Source organism: Plectropomus leopardus, chromosome 17, assembly GCF_026936395.1.
Source record: "Plectropomus leopardus strain MGB_pleo_1.0 chromosome 17, ASM2693639v1, whole genome shotgun sequence".
NCBI classification, from domain to species: Eukaryota; Metazoa; Chordata; class Actinopteri; order Perciformes; family Serranidae; genus Plectropomus; species Plectropomus leopardus.
The window spans coordinates 9,550,794-9,573,684 of record NC_142192.1 but is presented as its reverse complement, the minus strand read 5'-3'; the positions used below and the strand labels follow the sequence as shown (position 1 = coordinate 9,573,684).

Sequence of the window (22,891 nt, the reverse complement as noted above, 5' to 3'; positions counted from 1 at the left end):
ATACTCAAAGTATCATAAAGTTATGCAGGCATAACTGGCCTGTATCAATGGTATGTAACTAGGCCTATCTACTGTACTGGATTATTATAGACATCATCACCAATGTGTAATCGTCTTAGCTGGCTGAGGTGGCACTCATTTAAGCACTTAGCTTTTGAGTTATACAATATTTAATACTGTATCCTATTTTGTGAGCTGATTATACATACAGTATTCATACAGTGTTTTATATGAAAATCTAAAATGAATAGCTCAACATTTTGGGGAAATTTCTTTTTCATTCTCTTGTCGAGAGATAAGATCAATGCCTGTACATAAGATATAAAGTGACAGCCAGCAGCTGGTTAGCTTAGTATACAGTCTAAAAACAGCTCTGTTCAATCAAAACAAAGTCCATCTACCAGCACTTTTAAAACTAAATGATTTACATGTTTATCATGTTTGTTTTACCTGTGCAAAAACTGAAGTGAAAAACAACAATTCTTGATATTATAGGGGGTTTAGTTATGACTTGGCCTGGCAAAATAACTTCATGGAGTCCAGTTAAGCACAGTATAAATTCTTTCAAAAAGGTAGAGCGCTACCAATATAAAGTGGAAATACTCAAGTACTTCAAAGTTATACTTAAAGTTTTAAAGATTAGTGTTTTGTTCTGTTTGGTGGCACCTATGATAAGTGGTAACTGCAGACTGAGGCTTGAAACCAGGCTGGTGAGTTTATTTATATCAACTTGTTTTATGAGCCCCGCCGCTGGCGATATGAAAGGGTTACCACAGCATAAGGTGTGTGTGTGTGTGCATGTATGTCTGTATCTGTGTGTGAGAGTGGATTATTAATGACTGTGTGCCGCTTGTGATTTTTTCCGGGAATGTCGCCCTCGACACTTCGTAATACTGCAAATGCAAGGGTTTAAATCAGTGGGCCATAAGCTCAGTCACCACTGTGTTACCTCATCTGGCGATATATAGTGACTTAAAAGACAAATGAAATTCAAATGAAAGTCTCCCAGATTATTACTTTAAATACAGTACTTGAGTAAATGTAACATTGCACACCTCTCTACACCAGATGGCTGTATTTACGTCAAAGTTCAGTGTTGATGCAGACTACCATACAAACATTATTCAATGTCAAAATGTTTTCAGGGTGGTTAGTTTGAAACAGTGGCAGTCCTGTCATTGTGTTCCATCGGAGAGGCAGATGGACCAGAGACAGACAAGTAAACAGGACAACAGTTGGGTCAACAGACAGGCAGAGACAGGTGATCAGAAACAGATGCTCAGGTGGACAGCGAGCTGGACAGACAGACAGAGTGATGAGAGACATGCTCACAGAGGAGACATGTGGGTGTACAACAGGCCTCCCGCTGCTCTCTCTGAGACAGACGACTTAGAGGGACGGAGCTGAGCTTATACCCCCCCTGTGATTGTCACTGTCTGAGACAACACGGCGGCTCAGGAAAGATTTGGGAGGAATTTTTGGGGGTAGCATGTGGCGTTATTGAATTGACTGGGTTCCCGAGACATTATATCTCCTTTAAACTGCCCATCAAGGCGACGACTGTTTACTGATTACTTTGTGTAACCCCGAGCAATCTGTGGTCAATGGGTTTCTTTTAAATGTGAGTCAAACAAAAGTGAATAGCGTCACACCAACAAAATCTGCTTTGATTCTTTTCCTGTGCAGCACACTTTATGGGAATGGAAATGTGTCTCGGAAAATATGTGACAGTCATGTGTTTAGACTTCAAAGACTTCACCACCCCTGTGACCTCTCAGATTTTTTATAAGTCAGAAGTGTGACTGCAGGATGTCACTGAAATCAGACGATCGCAAAAGGAGGTCCTTGAAATATGAGAAGGAGGCCAGTGGGCCTGAAAGGGTATATTACGCTCTCCTTTTCAGATGTCGAGTTCATGTTCTTGTAACCAGTTCACTGACTCTTGAGCATCCGGTGAGAGAGAGAGCGATAGATGAGGGCGAGAGACAGGGAGGAAGATGAAAGAAAATATGAGCAGGGTGGAGGAGAATTGAGTCAGTAAGATAGAGATTGATGACAGATAGGAAGATGAGAAAAGGCTTACAGGGAGTAAGGGCGGGGGGGCATTAATCCCAAAAAACGAGGAGAAAAAGAGAGAGGGAGTAGGCTGAGATAAAGATGAAGAGGTGAGGGGAGGATGGCAGTGGCACTACACCAGGCTGCAGCATGACCTTCCCCAGCGTCCGCTCTCAAGGACAAAGTGTCATCTGTTAACTGTATCCATTCCCAGGTGGCTTATCTGTAGTAAACTACTGTCCAAAAAAATTATATTCATTGCTTCTCAACTCACCTTATCAGTTAAATAAACACTCCTTTGGGGACAGAAATTTCCACCCCCTGACTTTCGTCCACTTGCACCGACTGCTTTTTGGATATGCTGAGGCCAGCTTTTATCCACAAAAACAAGTACCTTTCTTCTCGTGATATGCAGTATTGCAATTATACTCAACTTACAGCCTGCGAACCAAACCTGGCCCCCAATAGGATGCTGGATGGCCTCCAAACAATTTTCTAATTCACAATAAAAAATAAGTGATTCACACTGGGAACTGTTTTTGTACTTTTAGTATACATAAAGTGCCAGAATGCATAAAACAGCATCAAAATAAATCTTGTTTATCAAAAAAGGTGCCAGTGGAGAATCCCCCATCTGACATCCTAGCTAAGCCCTGAATGTCCTACAACCCTAGAAACATCCTGAAATCCAAGAAATGTCCTAAAAGCTTAGAAATGTCCCAAAATCCTAGAAGTCCCAAAATCCTTGAAATGTCATTAGTCCTAGAAATGTCCTAAACTCCTAGAAACATGTTAAAATCCTGCAAACTTCCTAAACTCCTAGATATTTTCTAAAATCTGAGAAAGTTATAATGTTCGAGAAATGTCCTCAAATCCTAGAAACATCCTAAAATCCTTGAAATGTCTAAAAGAAATGTCCTTAAATCCTAGAACAGTCCTAAAATCCATGCTAAAATCCTGTAAATGTCCTAAACTCCTAGAAATTTCCTAAAAACAGAGAAATGTCCTAAAATCCTAGAAACATTCTAAAATCCCAGAAACACGTAAAGGGCCACTACAACTGGACCCTGGCCTTCTGCCATTTTGCAAAAGTGTCCCCCAAGCTCAGTAAGTTGAATTCCCCTGCAATTCCGATTCTTGCCATTTTTTGCACAACAGGCTCTACATGCAGACTCTCTTGAGCTGCAAAGAGAGAAAGAAACTTTATGAGCTGCTGTTTGCATAGGTTTGATTGATGTTCTCCTTATGTTTATATGAGGATTATATTCAAAATACCAACAGTGTATAGATATCATGTTCATACATATTCCAGCCCATATCCAGCCTTTCCCTTCGCGACCCCCTCAAAAAAACAAACAATATACACTAATTCTGTTTGTAACCCTCCAGCCTTTTTAGGGCAGCTTTATAGTTTGGTGTGAAGAATTGATGTAACTCTCCATTACAAAGTTTTCATTTCCCTCTTCTGAAGTTTAATGGAATTTCTGCTGAGATACATTCAGCCAAAAAGTACTGCAGTCGTAAGTGCCTGAAATGACTCTGGTTTCCCTTCGCAAGACACTTAGTTTCAAGACTTTCCGCAAATGATTAGCGTGCCCCTTTGAAATCAGTAAGCTCATTTCAATTCATTAGCTTTAAGTTGAAGAATTCAATGAAAAGTTGACATTGCTAAAAGCTGGGATGCACTAATCAACTTTTCTCTCCTGATGCCCTTGATGAGGAAACTATATTTAATGTGGATCTGTCATATCGGGCCAATAACTGATCTGCTTATTTAGGTCAGTGTGCACCCAAACACATTTTGGACTGGGGCATCTGTAGCTAAAACCTCATGTGTCATTTTATCTTCGAGCTTATTAAATTATCTTTAACCTACAAGCAACACAATTGCTAGAATAAATGCCGTCATTGTGAGTTTCTGCAAACCAAACATTTGGGTATTAATGTATGGTCAGGTTTAGGCACTAAAAACACTTAATTATGGTTAGAAAAAGGTAATGTTTTAGCTTAAAATACCCATTTGTGGTGGCATAATCCTGGCTGAAAACACAGTGCTGTCTTTGTAAAAAAACAAGTGCTTCTTGTGGCACAATCCCCACTTCAAAGACAGCAGCAGGTTGCTAAAAAATACCTTACGTTTGTTTGTTTGTTTTTATCTAGACAACTGGTCTGCAAGTTGGCAGGCATCTCTCCTTGGTGTCAAGCCACCCACCATCCCTTCCACCTCCTGATGACAAAGTAAGCTCACATACTTAGTCATTTTAGGAATCTTGATATGATTTATATGAAATGTACCAATGTAACATATCTGTGGTTTGCAGAAAACGTACATTGCCAGCATTTTCTTCTGGCGATTGGGCTGCCACAAGGTGAAAATTGTTTCCATTGTTGACAATGATTTCTAAAATACCAATTTTGTTAGCGGGACCCTTTTGCTGGAATAATTAAAAGCCAAAAGTGAAAGTGCTTTAAATCATCACACTAAAAAACATAAATTACACATACTTTTAGCCAGAGAGCTACACCTGATTGTTTCATTTTGAGATTCGGCTGTGAGCAGAACTGTGTCGCAGTCAGATAAATAGTGGTGAAAGTGGTTTCCTTAACTAGACTTGCTATAATTTAAAATATTATTAACATAATCAACTGAAAACATGATTTTATTGTGCTGTCAAGAGAATGGAATTATGGTTACATTAAACTGTATCTGTATCTATATCTGGGGAACTCCTGAGTCAAGGTCATGGAGTAAACTTTGAAAATCAAGAAATATCTTCTTTAGTCTTTACATACTTAACTGTAAGGACTACATTTACACTGTAAACTCACAAGCTGCTCTTACTTTTATAAATCTCGGAAACAGATTGCCTTGATAAAGTTAAGTAAATATAAATATTCATTTTAATGTATGTTTATTTCATACCTTATTGTTAAATCTATGAAAATTTTAATTGTATTTACTTAATTTTGAGAAGATCTTGCAACTTAGAATCGACCAGTGAATTGACTGCTTTGTGATAGCATCTAAAGTTTTGAAGTAAACCAAGTTTGTCTGACTAAACTAACATTTTTATAGTTTTAGATATTTTGCAAGTTGGCTGACGCTTGATTTGGTATTGATATTTGTATAAAACGGCATGACATGGAGTCCTGTTAGAAATCTCCAGTAAAGTTCTGTCTAAGGCTTTACGCAGGTTTTTTTGATTGTATATGTCAGTTGTTTCGTTCAAACACTGGTCTTTTCTCAAGATGCTCAGAATGGCAATTTGTTAAAACTACAATAATCCTGCCAAATAATTACTCTTTGCTTTGCTTACTTTATTCATCAAATGCAATCAGCTTCCTAAATACTTCTAAGTATACACAACTGTTCAGTTAAGTTAGACTTTCTTGGTTTGCTTAGGTTGCAATCAATTAGAAAAAAACAAGTGAATTTCCTTTGTCATTTTTTAACTTGACTTCACAAAATTAAGTAAATACAACAACATTTTAGGGAAACCTTACAAACAGATATAAAGTAAACATGAGGTAAAAATAGTTTACTTACCTTTTAGATTTTTTTAATCAACTTTTTACAGTGTATCTACCTGGCAACAGCAGAGCAAGTGTATGTGTTGGCGTGCGTGTCTGCAGTATAGCACAGGGGCATATAATCAGCGGCTAATAACAACACAGTGGGAGTCGCTGCCCCACCGTAAATCAATGGGCAAAATAATTGCTAATACACTGGTTATCGATTAGTGTGCCCGCCATGCTCTCATTTTCTGGGGCGACCACGGCTAAGCGCTAAAGCAGTGACAAGGGTAAAGTGTTATTTCTCAAAAAGGCACACAGACAGACAGCTGGGCAGGAAAAAATGACTACAGGGCTTCGGCAGTAATTCTTAATTGACACCTGTCAGAGCAATGGCAGCAGTCACAGCTGCTGCAGGAGAACGTCTACCCAAGTCCTGTTCATCTGTCACTTTTAATACCTTTTCTTCACAGCCCCTCTTTCTCTCCCTCTGTTGTCTTCTCCCCCTCATCCACACCGCCTCTGTTTCCACCCAGATGTTCAAGGCTGGTTAACAGAAGCAGCACAACTTGAGGGCTGGGTCGTACAGGGGCCTCCGCTGGAAACTCGCTCACCTCGACACTGTTTTTTAATGTTTACTTTGTGGATCAAAGGCAGTTTTTCCAGTCTTAGCTTAACGGACTGAGCTCTCGACTCAAGTACCAGCAATATGAGGGAGCCATAGATTCAATAAAACAGGAGTACTGAGAGTAATTTTAACCTCACTGTGCCTGTTACGGTGGCCATGTATCTCCAGCCTTATCCCTAGCATGATCACCACCATTACTGCAACAGGCGTCGCCTCAGTGGCAATTTCTAATACATCAAGTGTAGCACTAAAAAAATATATAAATCACGCAGAGTCATTTCTGAGCTCAGACGGGCAAAATGCAGAAACAAACATCTGAATCAGAGTCTTTTTTGGCTTTAGACAAATTAGATCACAGCAGCCAACACTGGCTAACTCTCAAGTAACGGCGTCTGTCTGGCGTACAGAGCATCAATCATGCAAGGACACACACAACACGCTGGTGTAACATTACACTGGAACTGATAACTAAAAACATAAAGTGCATTTGCACTAAAGTACTCAGACAACAGACATACAAGCCAAAACACAGAAAACACTCCAGACTGCAGGCTCCCCTGACGGCACACTGACCTCTGAGTGTACTCTGGACCGCCCGTCTTCTTGCCTCAAAATCATCACTTCCCATTTGTCTTTATTTTCTGCATCTTTCTTTTGTTTTTTCCCACACTTAGCCTTATTCCCATTGTCCTTCTTCATCTGATTCTCAAACTGCTTAAATTATCAGAGAAACTGTCAGAGGAATGTTTGTGTGAAGAAATAAATGCAGCTGGCCTACTCTGAGCGTCTGATTGCCCACAATTCTTTGCTGCTCTGCGAGAGCCAACAGAAATAATGAATATTCTGAAGTGTGCAGCTTCAAGCTAAGTTTAAATTGCCTAAAGCTGAGTTTAACAACTGAAATTCTCACTTTATTAGCATATGGAAAATAAAGAGCGAGTTATGTTGAATCCCAAAAATTGAGCAGCAACGACTACTCGATCACTGGAAAACTGATTGGCTTTTGTTTTTTGTTTTTAGCTTCTAAAATGTGAGGTTTTTATGTTTCTTTTAGAGCTTGACACATACTGTATTTTTAGGGCTGTTGCTAATACAAATATTGGAGTGTAAAATATTCTGATATTAATATGCTGGCTGACTTTACATACTGTATATGTTATGTAGTGTGTAGTGTAGTGTAGTGTACTGTATCTGTTATGCAGTGCAACAGGCAGGATATTTTACAGTTGAACAAGACATTTTATCGTCAAAACTTGCCTTGGTGCACTGAAACTGTGAACTTAATTGGGAATTTCAGCATTCTTAAGTACTCTATCTTTTTCTGCATTATGGTCTGTTAAAAATAAACTTTTCATGTTGTGCATATTGGACAAAATATGAGCTGACACCAATATATCTGTGATAGACCAATATCAGCCGATAAATCCTGCTGGCTGAGACATCGGTCAGCTCTACTTTCTTTGTCATACATGATGGTAAACTGAGAATCTCTGAGTTTCAGAGTGTCCTTGTTGAAAGTAACTAAAATAAAGGCGAGATTCTCCGTACAGTTGCATTTTTTTGCAGTACTGCAGGTAAGCAATAAAAAACTGATAAAACTGTCAATCTTCATTCCACTGTATAGCTCAAAATCAGTATACCACTGCAGCACTAAGGTCCACACTCAGGTGAGCTTTGTGAAATTCATGTGTTTGTGTTGGATAAAAAAGTGAATACGTTTTCTGCTTGTGTATAAGGCAATCAATAGAATATATTTTAGAAAGCCTGCCTGTGATTTCACCCTCTTCTCCTTTTACCCAACTGGCTATTTTACTCAATCAGCAGCGAACTTTCTATGTACGCTTCACAACAATCAGCAACCGGCGCCCTAAACCCCTCAAGGATAAGTCCTGTGAATGATTTCATTCTTGTTATTATTCCTGTTATTATTTTACATCCCCGCTGTACATTGTGGCTTTTGTTGTGCAGCTGTTTTGAATCGCGGCCAGGATGTCTTTAGCGAATGGAAACCAGACACTAAAAAATCAGGGACAATAAATACATACAGGATGTGTCCAAGAGTGAGGATGCTAGTGAGTTTTATTCCCGTAAAAGTGACCTTGTTTTCTCTACTTCTTTGTCGAGCCTCCTCGCGTCGTGCTTGAGTGAAAATCCAGGTTTTCCTGCTTCCTCTGAAGCTCATTAAGCTCTGGGATAGTTTTACCTCACGGCTGCAGCGCTGAATGCCTTTACATCGTCACCCTGCTGGCGAGCCTAATTCCCACATATTTTCAATCCGACCCTCTCTTTTCCATAAGAGCAGTCATCGATCTTCATTTGTCACTTAACCTCCACGAAGATGAGGACAGAGAGTGTAGTTGTGCGAGTGTGCGTATTAGTGTGTGTCTTTGATTTCCTGAAGGCCTACTGGCTCTGACACCACATGCAAATGAAACTGCGGGTGTAGCGGAGTGTGGGATAGCAAATATATCCACTGACTCCTTCAGTCAATGTCACCTGTTAATGGCACTTTACATACACTGCCTTATCACAGGATCAGAATATTTCACATTCATACACACACGGAGGGCTGCACAAACTCCTCATCTTGCTCACTGACTCATACATACACACACACACACACACACACACACACACACACACACACACACACACACACACATAAACACACCGGCGTGCTCTGTTCTCATCTACAGACTTTTAACTTCAAATAACATAATTTTTTTTTCCTCGCAGTGCAGCTTCAACTCCTGACAAATGTCATTAAATACTTTATCAGAAACATCCCGATAAAACCAACACAAGGTTTCAAGGCGATGGCTTCTTAGTTGACAGGTGCCGTGAGCTAAATTTCTGCAGAGGAAATACAATGCAAAGTAACAACAACAACAAAATGTATTAACGCAGCTCGGCTTAGAACTTTGTTCCTGTTCTGTCAAACAAACCAAAAAGCTGTTACCGGAAAGATCAGAGGGAAAGGCAAAGCATTAAGAAAATTTTTTCACATCCAACATGTAAGCTATTCTTTAGAGGTCCCATATTCTGATCATTTTAAGGTTCCTAGTTGTGTTTTGGTTTTCCACTAGAACATGTTTACATGCTTCTAATGTTCAAAAACCACAGTATTTTTCTCATACTGTCTGCCTGATATTCACCCTATTCCTGAAATGCATTGTTTTTCACTAACACTGCAAAACATTCACGCAGGAAATAAAAAAGCGACCCATTTAGAATGTTTAAGTTTAAAACGTTAATATAGTACCCTAAATTTGTGACATCACAAAGCTGTAGTAATCCTGATGGCTTGTTTAAAGGCACAGTTTCTGATTACGGACTGTGTGCATTTTCCTTTGGAATGAGCGTTTTTATACTTTCATAGTATCTATATAATAGCAACTATCCCTGCTTAAAAGTCATATTTAAGTCAAAGTACAGATATCCAGAGTTCCTATAGATATAAGCCTTTACAACTTTTATAATGCCATTTGGAAAGGAATTTAATTGGCTAATTTTACGGTAGCTAATATTGGAGGAGAAAAAAAATTGCCTTAGGTTAGGAAGAATTTTATTTTATTTTTCAAATATTTATTGTCACATAAAACGTGACTCTTTGGTGATGTTAATGTAAGAAGATTTCTGTCAAAATCATTATTTTTAGTGTTAACTTTATTTTGAGCGTGCTGTCAAAAAAAAGATGAATAAAAATCCTGCCTCCAATGTCTGAGCAAGGCTTCTGAAAGATTGATTTGATACATTTGAATGCCAATTAAGACTTTACTTTTAGATTAATGGATTCAAAGCCTTTTAAGATTCTTTAAGCATCTGTGGGAACCCTTGATATATTACCAGAAAATGAATATTAACTGTACTTAAGTATCAAAAGTAATTTCATGACATAAAATGTAAATGTGGTGGAGTAAAAGTACTCATTTTATTCAGAAAATGTAGTGTTCTAAAGGTGAAATTTGACAGAAATATAAAAAATCAATCAAATTATAGATGCTCCCAAAAAAATGACCAGGTACCATAACAGAATATTATAGATTCTTCGCATCTTATCACTTCCTTTAAGTAACAAAAACCTGCACTGCCTATAATGTGCAACTATTTACAGTGAGAGGTCACGTACATCCTTGACACTACAACCGCTCATAACCTCGTTACAGGGGTGTTTGTGTCCAGCAAGTCACAAATTTGTCACGTCACACTGCAAGCAACCTCTGCTGTTGAGTGGAAACAACTGGCGGTGGGTGTATGAGGAGAAGTGGCTAACACCGAGTTGATTATATCAAGGCAGCTTGCAGAGTTGACACCTTGCTGAATTTGTAAGCATTAATCGGTGGGGCCCTGTCACTGATCCGTCAGCTACCTGGATAATTAGGGACCGCGGCTAACGATGCCGTCGGGGGAAGAAGGGAAGCTCAACTTCTCCCCCACCCACAAGTCATAATTAAGAGACTCCTTTTGCATTGAGGTGGTGATGGTGGCAGTAAAGAGGGGGGATCTGTTTAGGCAGCCGCTGATGTCAGTGGAGAGGCCCACGAGGCGAGGCATCCTGCACCTCACTGTGGCTTCAATCTGGACAAACGTTGCACAGCGCTTTAATTAAACATGCTGAGCTAAGCGATACAGACAGATCATTAAAACGTGGCGCTGAAGTCCGTTTATTGGAGACACTGAATCATACGTATTAAAGAAATTAACAGCGTCCACACCCTCTTGACTGTAACCCGAATGCTTGATTTATGTTTAGAGCGCTAAACTTTTTAATTAGTGGCATCAGTGTGTGAGTGGCCGAGCCCAGCCAGTTGCCTAACATTTCTATCAAGAGAGCAGACAAAAAGGCAAACTAATTACGGTCTCAGGAACGAATTTACACACAGTCATGTTTGACAGTATCACAGCACGTCACTTTCTCTGCCTTCATGACCTGCACTAATTCTGTCAGCGCAGAAAACTGCTCTCTCTGCTGTCAGTGAAGATAAGAATCCAGCACAGGATCAAATATTTCTAAACTTAAACATCTGAGAGTGAAAGAGAGGATTTCAGATTCCCTGCTTAATTCAACCCCACAACAGTGAGCACATACACGTCTTTCCCACACACACACACACACACACACACACACACACACACACACACACACACACACACACACACACACACACACACACACACACACACACACACACACACACACACACACACACACACACACACGGATGGACCTGTATGTTAATCCATCCCACTGTGGATTGGTCACCCACAGTTTGCCCGCCTCTTCCTCTGTCTCAGTAAAACAAAATGTTGCCCAGAACAGGTAATAAAAAAGAATGCTATTTTTTTTGCAGGTCGACCTTTTTAACTCCAGTGGAATAAATTCAACACAGTGTCACGCTGTAATCACTCTGACGTGTTGAATGATTAGTTGACAGATTCATTACTTAGAGTGACAGTGTTTGATTTAAGATATTGTGGCTGGCAAGCTAAAAGCGAGAGCCGACGTGCAGCAAAACCATTAATTTCCCGACAGCAATCAAAACTGTGACCTCAGTATCATGGCAAAAACAGAATTATGGCTTCTCGGTATATCTTATATACAATATCTCACATCTGAAAACTAAATTAATTACTGGTTATGAAGCTGTAATATGTATTGTATGTTGCCATATTTAAACATGCTAGTGCTAATAATATATAGGGCTGCACAACTTTGTGTGTTCCAGGACATCCCTGCAGCATGTTAATGGTAGATATTTTCCCCTTTTTTTCCACTTTTTGCAATTTGGGGATTGCAATAGGCCATCTTGCAATTGCAACTGTGATGCGAGTAAGTGTGCAGACCTATAATGTTTTCTTTTTCATCATTATTTATTTAATAATTTGTTTTTTTTAAACTGTAACACAATTTAGCAATGCCTATCTTTGCTGCCATTGTCTATGCACATCTTGAAACTCAATAAAAATTGATCACAAACATGCTAATGCCACTGATGCAAACAGTCCAATATCATGCAGTTTTCTTTAAACAGCATTAAAAATAGCTGCTGATGCAGTTACTATCAGTCTCTATTGTTCACGTTCTTCTTGATATAAAGTAACATTTGTTTTTGATTAATTGATTAGCCAATAAAATATCAGAAAATATTTTTAAAAATACTTTTAAAAGTCCCCACATCCCAAAGTTACATCTTCATATTATTGTTTTGTCCAATTAACAGTCCAAAAAACGCAAAGATATAAAATTTGCAATGATATTAAACTGAGAAAAGAGGATCCTCAAATCAGAGGAACTAGATTCGGAAAATATTTGCCTTTTTCCCCACCTGACAAATGATATACATGCTTGATTTTCAAAATTGTTGCTGTCATTTTCTGTCTACTGACTTATCGTTCCAGCTCTAACATTAATTTCACAAAAGCAATGTCATTAGTTTAACATTAGTTTTGGAAAGGTCAACATGAGTTAAACATAGAAAATTCGTCAAAAAAACGTAACAAAACTGACCCAGAGTCGCAGCCCCGACGCTGTTTACGTCTTTTTTAAAATTCCCCTCAAACCACATTTTTGCTCTCCTCATAATTACTTGATACTACTGCATTGTTTACCTTGAGGTCCTGTGAGAAATACCTCACAACACAACTACACTTCAGCGAGAGGAGACAAGGGAAAAAAAAAACTGAAAATGACGACAAATGACTGCAGCAAAAGTCTCTGCTGCTCAAATTGCACTGCACTGAACTCAACTGCCAAAACTAACAGATGCAGTAATGCGGTTCCAAATGAAAGAACACTGATGTATTGTCACTGGTCATAAACTAGATAGGGTACAGCGCCATTACACGGTCTAAAATCATCACTGTGACTGATGAAACAGAGCCCATTTGAAATGGCATACAAAGAGCCATTGAAATGTCTCGCTCTCTCTCTCTCTGAGGAGCGTATGCAACATTTTGTTTTAGTGCAACTCCAAAGTAACAAATCCAGGTTGTGGAAATATCCTGGAATGCATTGTAAAAGAAAATAGTCCGTGTTCGAAGGTGAGAAAGCGGTCACACATACTTCAGTCTAGGTGCTAAAGTTTTTGGATATGTCACACACTGGAAATAACATCGAGACAAAGCCTGCCAAGTTGGGATTGACCATTACTGTGTGTGATGTATGCGTTCGTCACAAAAACAGACAATTAAATCAATATTCAAAAGCTGGAGCCAGAATGGGGCCACTTCAGAGCTCGGCTGAGTGACCAGAAGAGGCTGGAAAACAGGAAACACTTTTTTTCCCCCCTCTCGTTTGGGGATTTCTCCGCTATTTATGGCGGATGTATATAAAACTATTCACTTTCAGGGCCTGCTCTTCAAACACATTTCTCTCTATCCATCACTAAAGCCTGGCGTCAATTAGAAATTACAGCCCCACCGAGTTCAAAGTCTTTCTGTCACAACCTTGATTAAGTCTGCTTAACCTCACATTTCCACCGCCTGCTTAACATTCTACAGCTGTTTTATTCGGCTTTGGTCATTACTGCACCGACTTCAAAGGCTCCTCTTTCCCCCCATCGTCATTTGAAAATGCATGTCAATCACACACATCGCCCAGGGACATCAAATGGATTCAGGCAAACATGCGATTCTCTCTCAGAACAGTTCACGTCTGGTCAACTTAACGACAACATGCAGGCATGAATGTCAGGAGGCGATAGCTGAATCGGAAATTATGGCTTTGAATTTCTATGGAAACGTGTAAATATTTACTTTTGCTGCTGGAAAAAAAAACAACTTACTAAATACAAAATTGTGCTTAACTTGCAACATTCTAGGTGCTTAGTATTACAGCTGCTCATTTGAAATACTTCAATTGACAATTCGTTTTAATTATTAAGCAACTATAGTGACTTAATATAATTTTATCGCTGCTGTGTTTATTTTGAAGTGTGTATGATAGGGATGTCCCAACTGGATCAGTATCAGGCCAATCAACACATTTTTTTTTCAACTGAACGAGATTGGTTATTTTGAGCATGCGCCCCGCCCAATCCCTTGTTAACATCCATCGTCAGACAGGTGTCGTAAATGGAGAGCACGATTTGCGGCAGGTATTCGGGTTTAATCGTAGTGCTGCTACTCCAATTATAGAAACTAATTTTTCTTTTCATGTTCAATTTGTTTTTGTTCATTTTTAGTGAACTAGTTTTACGATAATGCTGTAAGAAGCGGAATTGTGGTCGATTTTATTTGTTGTGACTGTTAAAATTTAGCTACAACACTACTTTGAAGTGGAATTCTGATTATATTACTCATTTGTAGTGATGTGTACTTTTATTATAATGCTGCACTAAGTAGATTGAGAGCAATTTCTGAAGACGCATTTTGTTTACTTTGTTATTTTGTCGAAAAAAACTAATCTTGCACTGAGTAGAATTGTGATAAGAGCCATATAAAATATTTTTCATTCATTTACTTAATTATTTTTGTTAAAATAAAACTAAAAACCCGCAGGAACTGTTTGGATGCAGACATTTTTGTCTTGTATTGCATTGCAGAGATATTAAACTGTCAAGCACATGCACTGCATTGATTTCAATAACTTCAAAGTAGTTGAAATGTGCATTGTGCAGCTGTATTATCCAGGTGAATAAAAGTATCGAATCGGGACTCAGTATCGGCAGATATTCAATATCAAATGACTCAGATCGGTTTTGCAGGTGAAAAATCATGATCGAGGACCGAGGGTGTAGGACACATTGAGCGAGACACATTTGGGGTATCAGGTAAAAATCACGAGCACTGGAACTTATTTTCCTGCATTTTGGTGATTTTATGCTCCACTTTCTGCATTCATTTACAGCGTAAATATCTTAAATGTTGTCAAAATAAAAGCCATCTGCTACTTCCATCTTATTACTGGGCAGGACACAAATGCACATGTTTTTTTCCTTTTTGAGGGGGACTTGTCCACTGCCTCCCCCCTAAATCTACGCCTATGACTGGGACATCCATAGTTTATTATGTTGCTTTTGCACATATTTCCACTTCCTTTTTCTATGGGACAAACACGAAGGTCAGGTCACAAGCTTGACCAATAGAGGTAACCCCCCCCCCACCCCCCACTTCCCCCTGCAGTGTTTTGGGGATATTCCTGTGTATTAGATGCCTCTCTGTGATCTCGCTACGCCCCATCACCCCCCCTCCTCCTCCCCTCCTCCCTTGTTCCCTCCCCCTTGGGTATTAATCGCAAAGTATTTATCCCGCTTGAGAACTTTTCTTTCAATTTGTCTTTTCTCTGCTCCTCGGCGGGGGCAAAAAGTTATCCTTTGAGGGAGTCCAGCTGCCGGGGCGCATGCGTGTCTCTATGGTGAATGATTTACTGATGTTTATCAGGAATGAATAGATCAAAGGCAGTCGCATGACAGGCGATCAATCAAGCATCAAATCAAGGATGGCAATCCCAGAGCGGAACACAAGCTGAAAATACGCCACTTTTCTTTCTCTCTCTCTTTCTCTCTCTCTTTACTGGCACCAACACATCAAACACGTTAGCCTGTAAAAACGAGATAAGATGAGCTTTGTTTGGAGAACTTGGATGCTGGCAACCTCGTGGAGGATCAGCTTTAAAGCGTTCAAGTGCAGCTCATTTCTCAAGAGGCAGATTTGGCACCGAGGCATGGCTGCGTAAATGAAACAATGCTGTTGCCAGTCAAACACGCCTTAGATTAGTAGAAATAAACTTATTGTGTGGCTGTTGGGATGTTGGAAAACTAGTAACATTTTTGCTTGGCTGCACACTGAATGCAACACACAGTCTGCTGCCCTTGTGTCCTGCATCAGGCCTGCTGTATAAACTTCTCTGCATACTGATTCCTGCCTATTTGTGCTGGAGAATAAAGTGTTTTCTTGTGAGGGGTGTGTTTGTTTGCAGAGCCGGGGCTTACCTGCTGACCGCCGCGGTGCTTGCTGCTTTCTCCTCGGCATGCTGCTGCAAGACTTTCCGCTTGACTTTTCATGCAGAGATCAAAATAGCGGACGAGCTGGAGAGGAAACCAAAGGAGGAAATCAAAGCCAGCAGCGTTTCCTCAGTTCTTCGGCGGGGGAGAATGAAAGTGTAGATCCCTCGCAGGGGTGAAGAAGTCTCTTTTTTGTTAGCGATGCGAGCGGAGGTTTAATCTCTGATCATTTTTACGCGTTATGTCCGGGGTGAAAATGAAGATTATGGGCGATTTAGCGCAAAGAGGGCTCGTCCGTTAACTTCTGCTGATCAGAAAAACTCATTGCAGGGTCGATCGGTGCAAAAACTGGCGGAAAGCTCCGTGCGGATCTCAGTTTATCGAGAGAGGGACGCGGACAGCTGCCGGAGATCCTCGCCGCGTTTCCATCAAAAAAAGGGTTTACTCACTGGACTATTTCATACCTCTTGTTCGCAGCAAAAGTGAAGAGCTCCCCTGCTTACGTTTTTAACTCACTCGCTGGTGTCCAAACTGCGCTGATCGCTCCTCTCCGTCCGTCTGTCAGTCCGTCCAGGTGCCAGCTCCGGTCTCCAAACCTCCGCTATAATCTTTGGGAGGAAATCAGGAGAAAAAGAGAGGAAAGAGTGACACGTTAGCTTGACTGGGTGTGTGTCAATCAGTCAGTATGCGGAGAAAGCCCGCAGCTATCAGCTCACACCCCTGAAAACACCTCCTGGATAATGAAATACTCACACAAAACGCTGTCCGTCCGATTGTCAACACGGACACTTGACGAATTTCTCACAAAGTCATCACAAAACAGAACGAGCAGGCCCGCCCTCTGAGACTGTTAGCGCACTGTTGTTATTGTTTTTCTTGTATTTATTGGTGTTTATTCTAAAGAGCGCAACGAGCGTCCCTGGCTATTCTCCGCAGTGAAATGTGCGCACATTGGTGATGCGCGGTGCGTTCAGACAGCTCCCACTGATAGACAGACACATCCAGCTGCCTTTCCGGCCTCTCCTTTACTCCACCCCTCCACAAGCGTCACCCTGACAGTCAGAGCCCACCTGTCAATCTGCGCCTCTAATTGTTCACTGGGATGGCTTTCATTTCAACGCCTTCCTGTCTGCGCACAAATACGAAGAGAGGCGCGTCCTGCTGGCGAACACGCGAGCGGCCGATTTGTAAACTTGCACCAAAACAGCAGAATGAGAGGTGCCTCGAAAAGTTGACGTGCAGCCCGTGTGTGTGAGAGGGAGATTTTTGGAAATCATAATGGGATTTGGTTTAGTAGTCACAGCTGCTACATATTTCACAGAGGCATAATATTAGAGGGCTGCAATCATTTTTTTTTAAATCGACAATAGAAATTATGCTTAAACGCATACAAATAAACAAAATAATAACAAAAATCTCCATATAAAATCGTTAAAACCATCAGTAAAGATAAAAAATTCAAGATGTATTGCCATGTCAACACAGCTGATAGGAATTTGCCTCAGTGCAGCTCTTAAAAACAGCAAAAACAAATGACAGAAATATATATTCTAACAAAAAAGTCTAAACATCAGTATCATAAAAAAATAAGTAAGAGTCCCCAAAGTGCATGTGCTGCTGCATCCTAGTATATTGTTGATCTAGCACAAGGAGTATAATCTTTGCAACAAGCACAGCAAAATCAGGCCTGACTGATTATTAGGATTATACCCTAAAACGTCAATCACTAATAATTCATAAACAGTGATAATCTGCATTTGGAAAAATGTAAAAACTGCCACAACTTCAGCAAATGACATTATGTCAAGTTTTTCACTTAAATTAAAACATATTTTTACGTTGATCTTTTTCTCCTAGGCACAAGAGTCTCTTGTTCAGACAGTGCTAAGTGTGCAGCTCAAAGTTTGCTCCAAAATGTGCAGATTTGCGGTGACCTCTTTAGCAGGACAAAGGAGGCTGCGGATCGATTCGTTACACCTTTTTAGTGAGGCTTGTGGTGAAGGGGAGGGGCTCTGAATCCACAAGAGGCTCCATTAATAGCCTACACACCATCCTTACTATTATCCACCATAAAGTGTTTATAAAGGGCACACAAGTAGGCTAATGTTATCTCAAATGAGACAGCATGATTTATCCGGCGACTGTTGGAGAGAATGGCGAAGAGGAGAGAGGAAGGAGGGAAAAAAGTTTGTTTTTTTATTACTGAGTGATCGAATCATGAGTTGGAGGAAGAGCGCATCCAGTCTGAAGTGAGCCAGCTCTCATGCCATCTGCCAGCCAAGGGACTAAAGGACATTATTCACACACCGGCTCCAGCCCGGAGGTTTGGACCGAATTACAAGAAACTGGATTACAAACTCTCAGCTTTAACTGATTCAGGTGAGTTTCAGAATTTACCCCTCAAAATTCACGTTTTTCTCAGTGAACGGGTTATTAAAAAGCCGGGTGTCTCCGCCTCATTACGCACAGCGGTGAAGCTCCACAGAAGATTTCTGCGTCTTTACGCTCGGAGTTTGACCCACTGCCTGTCTGCGAGACCTGATCATCTGCGCGCACACGATGGCTGAGGTCGCCTATTATGCGGGAAAAGAAATACCAAGTACCGCCCCAACATCTGTCTGTCCCTGTCTGTCAAAGCGGCCTGGCTGCTGATTGATGGAGCCGACTTACGTCACTAATATTTCCATCCCAAAACGGACAGACAGACAGACAGGGGGAAGTGCAGCTTACATATTATTGTTCGTCATCTTAAAGATGGTTTACACAATTTTAGAATATGCACTGTGAAAATCAGACAAGCTGATTAAAAAAAATGTAAGTAAATATAACAATCAATCTTAATTTATGTTTACTATACATCAAATTGTTAAGTTTACATAAAAAAAATAGTTAAATCAACTTAATTTTGTGAATTTTTTGTAACTTAAAAATGATAAGTTGAATTAAATCAATGAATCAAAGTTTTAGCAACTTACATAAACCAAATATATTGTGCTATATGTCTGTATTCTGCCGGTTGCAAACCAGTCAATCATATATGTATATTATTACACATGTTAACAGAACAGAACTCGTAGATCTCCTTCATCATTGGCAAAATCCTCTTTGTCATGATCAAGTCAGCTTACTTTCTTTACTGAAGTTGCTGACACTTTGAAAGAACAAGGTAATTCAATTGTAAAGTTGCAACAACTTCACAAAATTAAGTAAAGACAACTAAATTCATATAAACTTAACACTTAGATATAAATTAAACATAAATTCTGATTACAAGTTATTTTTACTTTCCTTTCTCAAGGCAATTGGTTTCCAAGATTATTTTAAGTAAGATCACCTTGTCAGATTTTACAGGTGTGTATCAGGGTGATCATTTAGGTTTAATTTTTATCGATTTAAATAAAGAGCATACATGGAAACCTGATCATATATTATCATGAAAAGCAAGGGTTTAGCTTTAACATCAACACCTTATTTTTTTTAGCCTGTGCTGCCTCACTCAAAATAATTGTGAATTCTGTTGTTGGATATAAACGAAACTCCTTTTTTGTTTCTTTCTTTTCTCTTTTTATGTAAGGTAAAGGCAGTGTGACTGTGCAGTGCAGGACTGTTCAGAGAGGTAGTTATTACAGCAGCACCTCATCCACTAAACAAAAACATTAAAGGTTGGCTGTAATCACATCAGGGATGCAGATGTAAACTGCCTCACAGCTCCTGAGTGAACATTTTTTATTACACAATATCTCTTACTAGTTTCAGTGATACTAAGCTATATTAAACTAGAACAAGAAAAATAACTTTCTGATTAAAATTATACTTTTTTGGCTTTTAAACTATTTTCCACCCTCAGTGCTTATTAAGATCTTTATTTAGGAAAATGTTGAGGTCAGTGAGTAAAAACTGAAAACAAAACTAACCCGCCTTCTGTCATAATAAACTATAAAAGCTAGACTGTATTGATGGAATCATTTTAATTTTTTGGTGTTAGTTTTTGGAGTGAGGTGTCCTTGCTCTAAAGTTTGCATGTTTTTAGAATCACAGCAGAGAAGCTTGTGCAGGATCTGATCCTGGGCCAGCAGGGGGGGACATGTGGTTCAAGAGGCAGGGGTAGTAAGCAACTCTGCAGTGAAATGTGAGCACAGGAGCAGGACTTATTCTGGAGAAGAGCAAATTTTCATCTTAAAACGACAAAGTTTTCCTGTTACTAAGAACAATTTTCTGTCTTTGTAGTATATTTCTTTCACAGCGTGTTGCTCGTTTTCATTCAGATCGTTTCTCTTTTCATCTTTGTTCTTTGCTTTTTAGACGACATTGATACTCTCAAAGACCAAACACTATATTTTACCGGGTGTATTTGTGTGACTCAGTTGGGTTTATATTTTTAAAAAATCCCCGTAAAATTACATTGCTTTCCCAAGACCTCACTCATATTTTTTTCACTTTACAGCCAAAATAAAAAAATACAGTTTAGGAACTTTCACTGCTGTCTTTATAACCTATGAACTAATATGTACTATAAGTTAGATATGCAGGGGCTTCGGATATGTACGTATTTTTCAGACAGAAAGCCACACACGATCAGGACATCATGATCTAAATTGCTTGCTACAGTTGTTACACTCCCCGTGATGCAACCACCCGTGTCCATGCACATGTATGACAAAAGCCGAACGCACAAACAGTTGTTTCCCACCACCACCCCCAACTTGTATACATGAAGCCCCTCTTCCACACACTGCGGTGCGGTGACAGCGTGATGACATGTCATCCTGTTTCCTTCTCTTCTGCATGACGATACTCCCTCAGAGCGGGTGAGAACAGCCATGTAGTCGTCATGTATATTTTACATACATTATTCTCCACTTTCTTTTGTCTCCTGTCTGTTTTTTTTTCTCCAGGTCTGACATGACGTTCTACAAAGAGAGGCTGTTTATCTGCCGGATCATTCTGCAAAGGAGTTGTGCAGGTTGTCAAATGAGGTGAGGGAACTTGATTGGGAAAAAAGTTGATACTTTTAAACTGTAGCTAAATCATGACAAAAATACTTTAAAATAGCCTTAAATGCTGTAACTTTAAGTAACATTGTGTAATTCCCATATGGGAATAAAACAAACAAACAAAAAATGATTGGCAATTAAATGCCATCTTATAAATTTACTCATATAAATGTGGTCAAGTAATGTCAGTTTTACAGTGAGTGAGAAAAATCATTAATACTATGTACAGTATGTGTCAAATATAAATGTTGTCAACTGACACACACACTTTTCACCTTAACACTGTAAAATCTGTCAAGTTAATCCCACTTACAACAATCTTGGAAACTTCAAAAATTAAAGTAAATATATCTACTAATCTTAATTTATGTTTTCTTTGTATCTAATTGTTAAATTTACTTAAAATTTTGGTGGATTTTGCCAATGATGGGATCTGTGAATTCTGTTCGGTTAACATGTTTCAGAAAATATATATGGTTATAGTTTGTAAGATAGATAGCACAGTAAACTTGGTTTACTGAAGTTGCTAAAACTTGGAAAGCTTGATTTAATTAAATATGTCATACATAAGTTGGAACAACTTCACAACATTGAGTCAATATGACCAAACTTTAGGTAAACTTAACAATTAGATATAATGTAAACAAAGAAAGACTAATAGTTATAATTAACTCACAGTTTTCAATGCACTAAAATCAAGTTGTCAGATTTTACAGTGAATAATTACAATTCCTACTGAGCTATTTTTTCATTTACACCCTTTTCTGTGTGTCACCTCTGAAAATTATTTGTAAAGTCTAATTAACAATTTTTTAAAAAGGCAAAATAAAAAAATCATGCCTCGAGGTTTATGTGTTCACATTTAGTATGACTCCTCACACGTCATGGTGAGCAGCTTGCCAGTCAAACGTGCAACATAAAAAATACGGAACTTTAAAATTGTCCATAACCACTACCACTGTAAATATTACAAAGTATCTTCTTCCCCTGTTTCTTCCTCTTTCTCCTCTCTATTCCTTATTATCCTCACTATTTCTATCCTTCTCTCCTGCTTCTATCATCAACACAACCACAGAGAGCATCACATGATCATTTTCTGAAAAAGAACTGCATTCGTAAATGATATCAAATGTGTGTTGCAGCCACATACCACAGCGTGATTTAATTCTTTTTTTTTTTTTTTACACCAGTTAACAAGCAGAAAACAAGTGCAATTGTTTGTTGCACAGTAAAGACAAGTTTTTCTCCAGATTATTATAGAAATATGACCCTTTAAATTCTTAATTTGTCATTTGTTGAAACTGATGCATTTGAGTTAAATATGAGGATGCATTTTTATAGCTCTTGCAAAGCATATCAACAAAAATCATCATGACATAAACCAAGAATTTAACGCCCTACCTCTTAATATTCATAAATAATTAACGTTGCATTGCAGATTTTGGCCTGTGGCGAACCACCCGAGCTATTTTGCAGCCATAAACCTCTGATGTCAAGAGGTTTGGGCTCTTCTGGCGTTATGCACCACAAATTTGCTGTCGGGCGTTTAACGTGGTGTTTAACATCTCGGTGATATGCGTTTTGACGGACCTCTTCTTTTATAATAGTAGTACGGAGATCTGCCACAGCGCTGGACGTCCAAACTTAGTCTCGGCGGACTGAAATAGAGTGTAATCTTTTCCCTTAGTGTCATTCAAATAAGTTAACATTTGGAATGACGAAGGCTTACAGCTTATGATAATGCCTCTCTTCATAAT

General features: G+C 39.2%; 1 protein-coding gene across 5 annotated transcripts in view; it reads right to left on the bottom strand.

The window, feature by feature from the left end:
• tshz1 (teashirt zinc finger homeobox 1) overlaps positions 1-22,891 on the bottom strand; it is a 200,879-nt gene that overhangs the window by 22,034 nt on the left and 155,954 nt on the right. For 3 of the 5 annotated variants that reach the window (XM_088090477.1, XM_088090476.1, XM_088090478.1), the window contains one exon: positions 16,129-16,748. In XM_088090477.1, the coding sequence (XP_087946603.1) occupies positions 16,129-16,168 (40 nt within the window). In that variant the 5' untranslated portion in view covers positions 16,169-16,748. Of the gene's footprint in view, positions 1-16,128; positions 16,749-16,893; positions 17,397-22,891 lie in introns of those variants that run through there. The other 2 variants (XM_042506705.2, XM_042506704.2) reach the window with 2 other exon arrangements.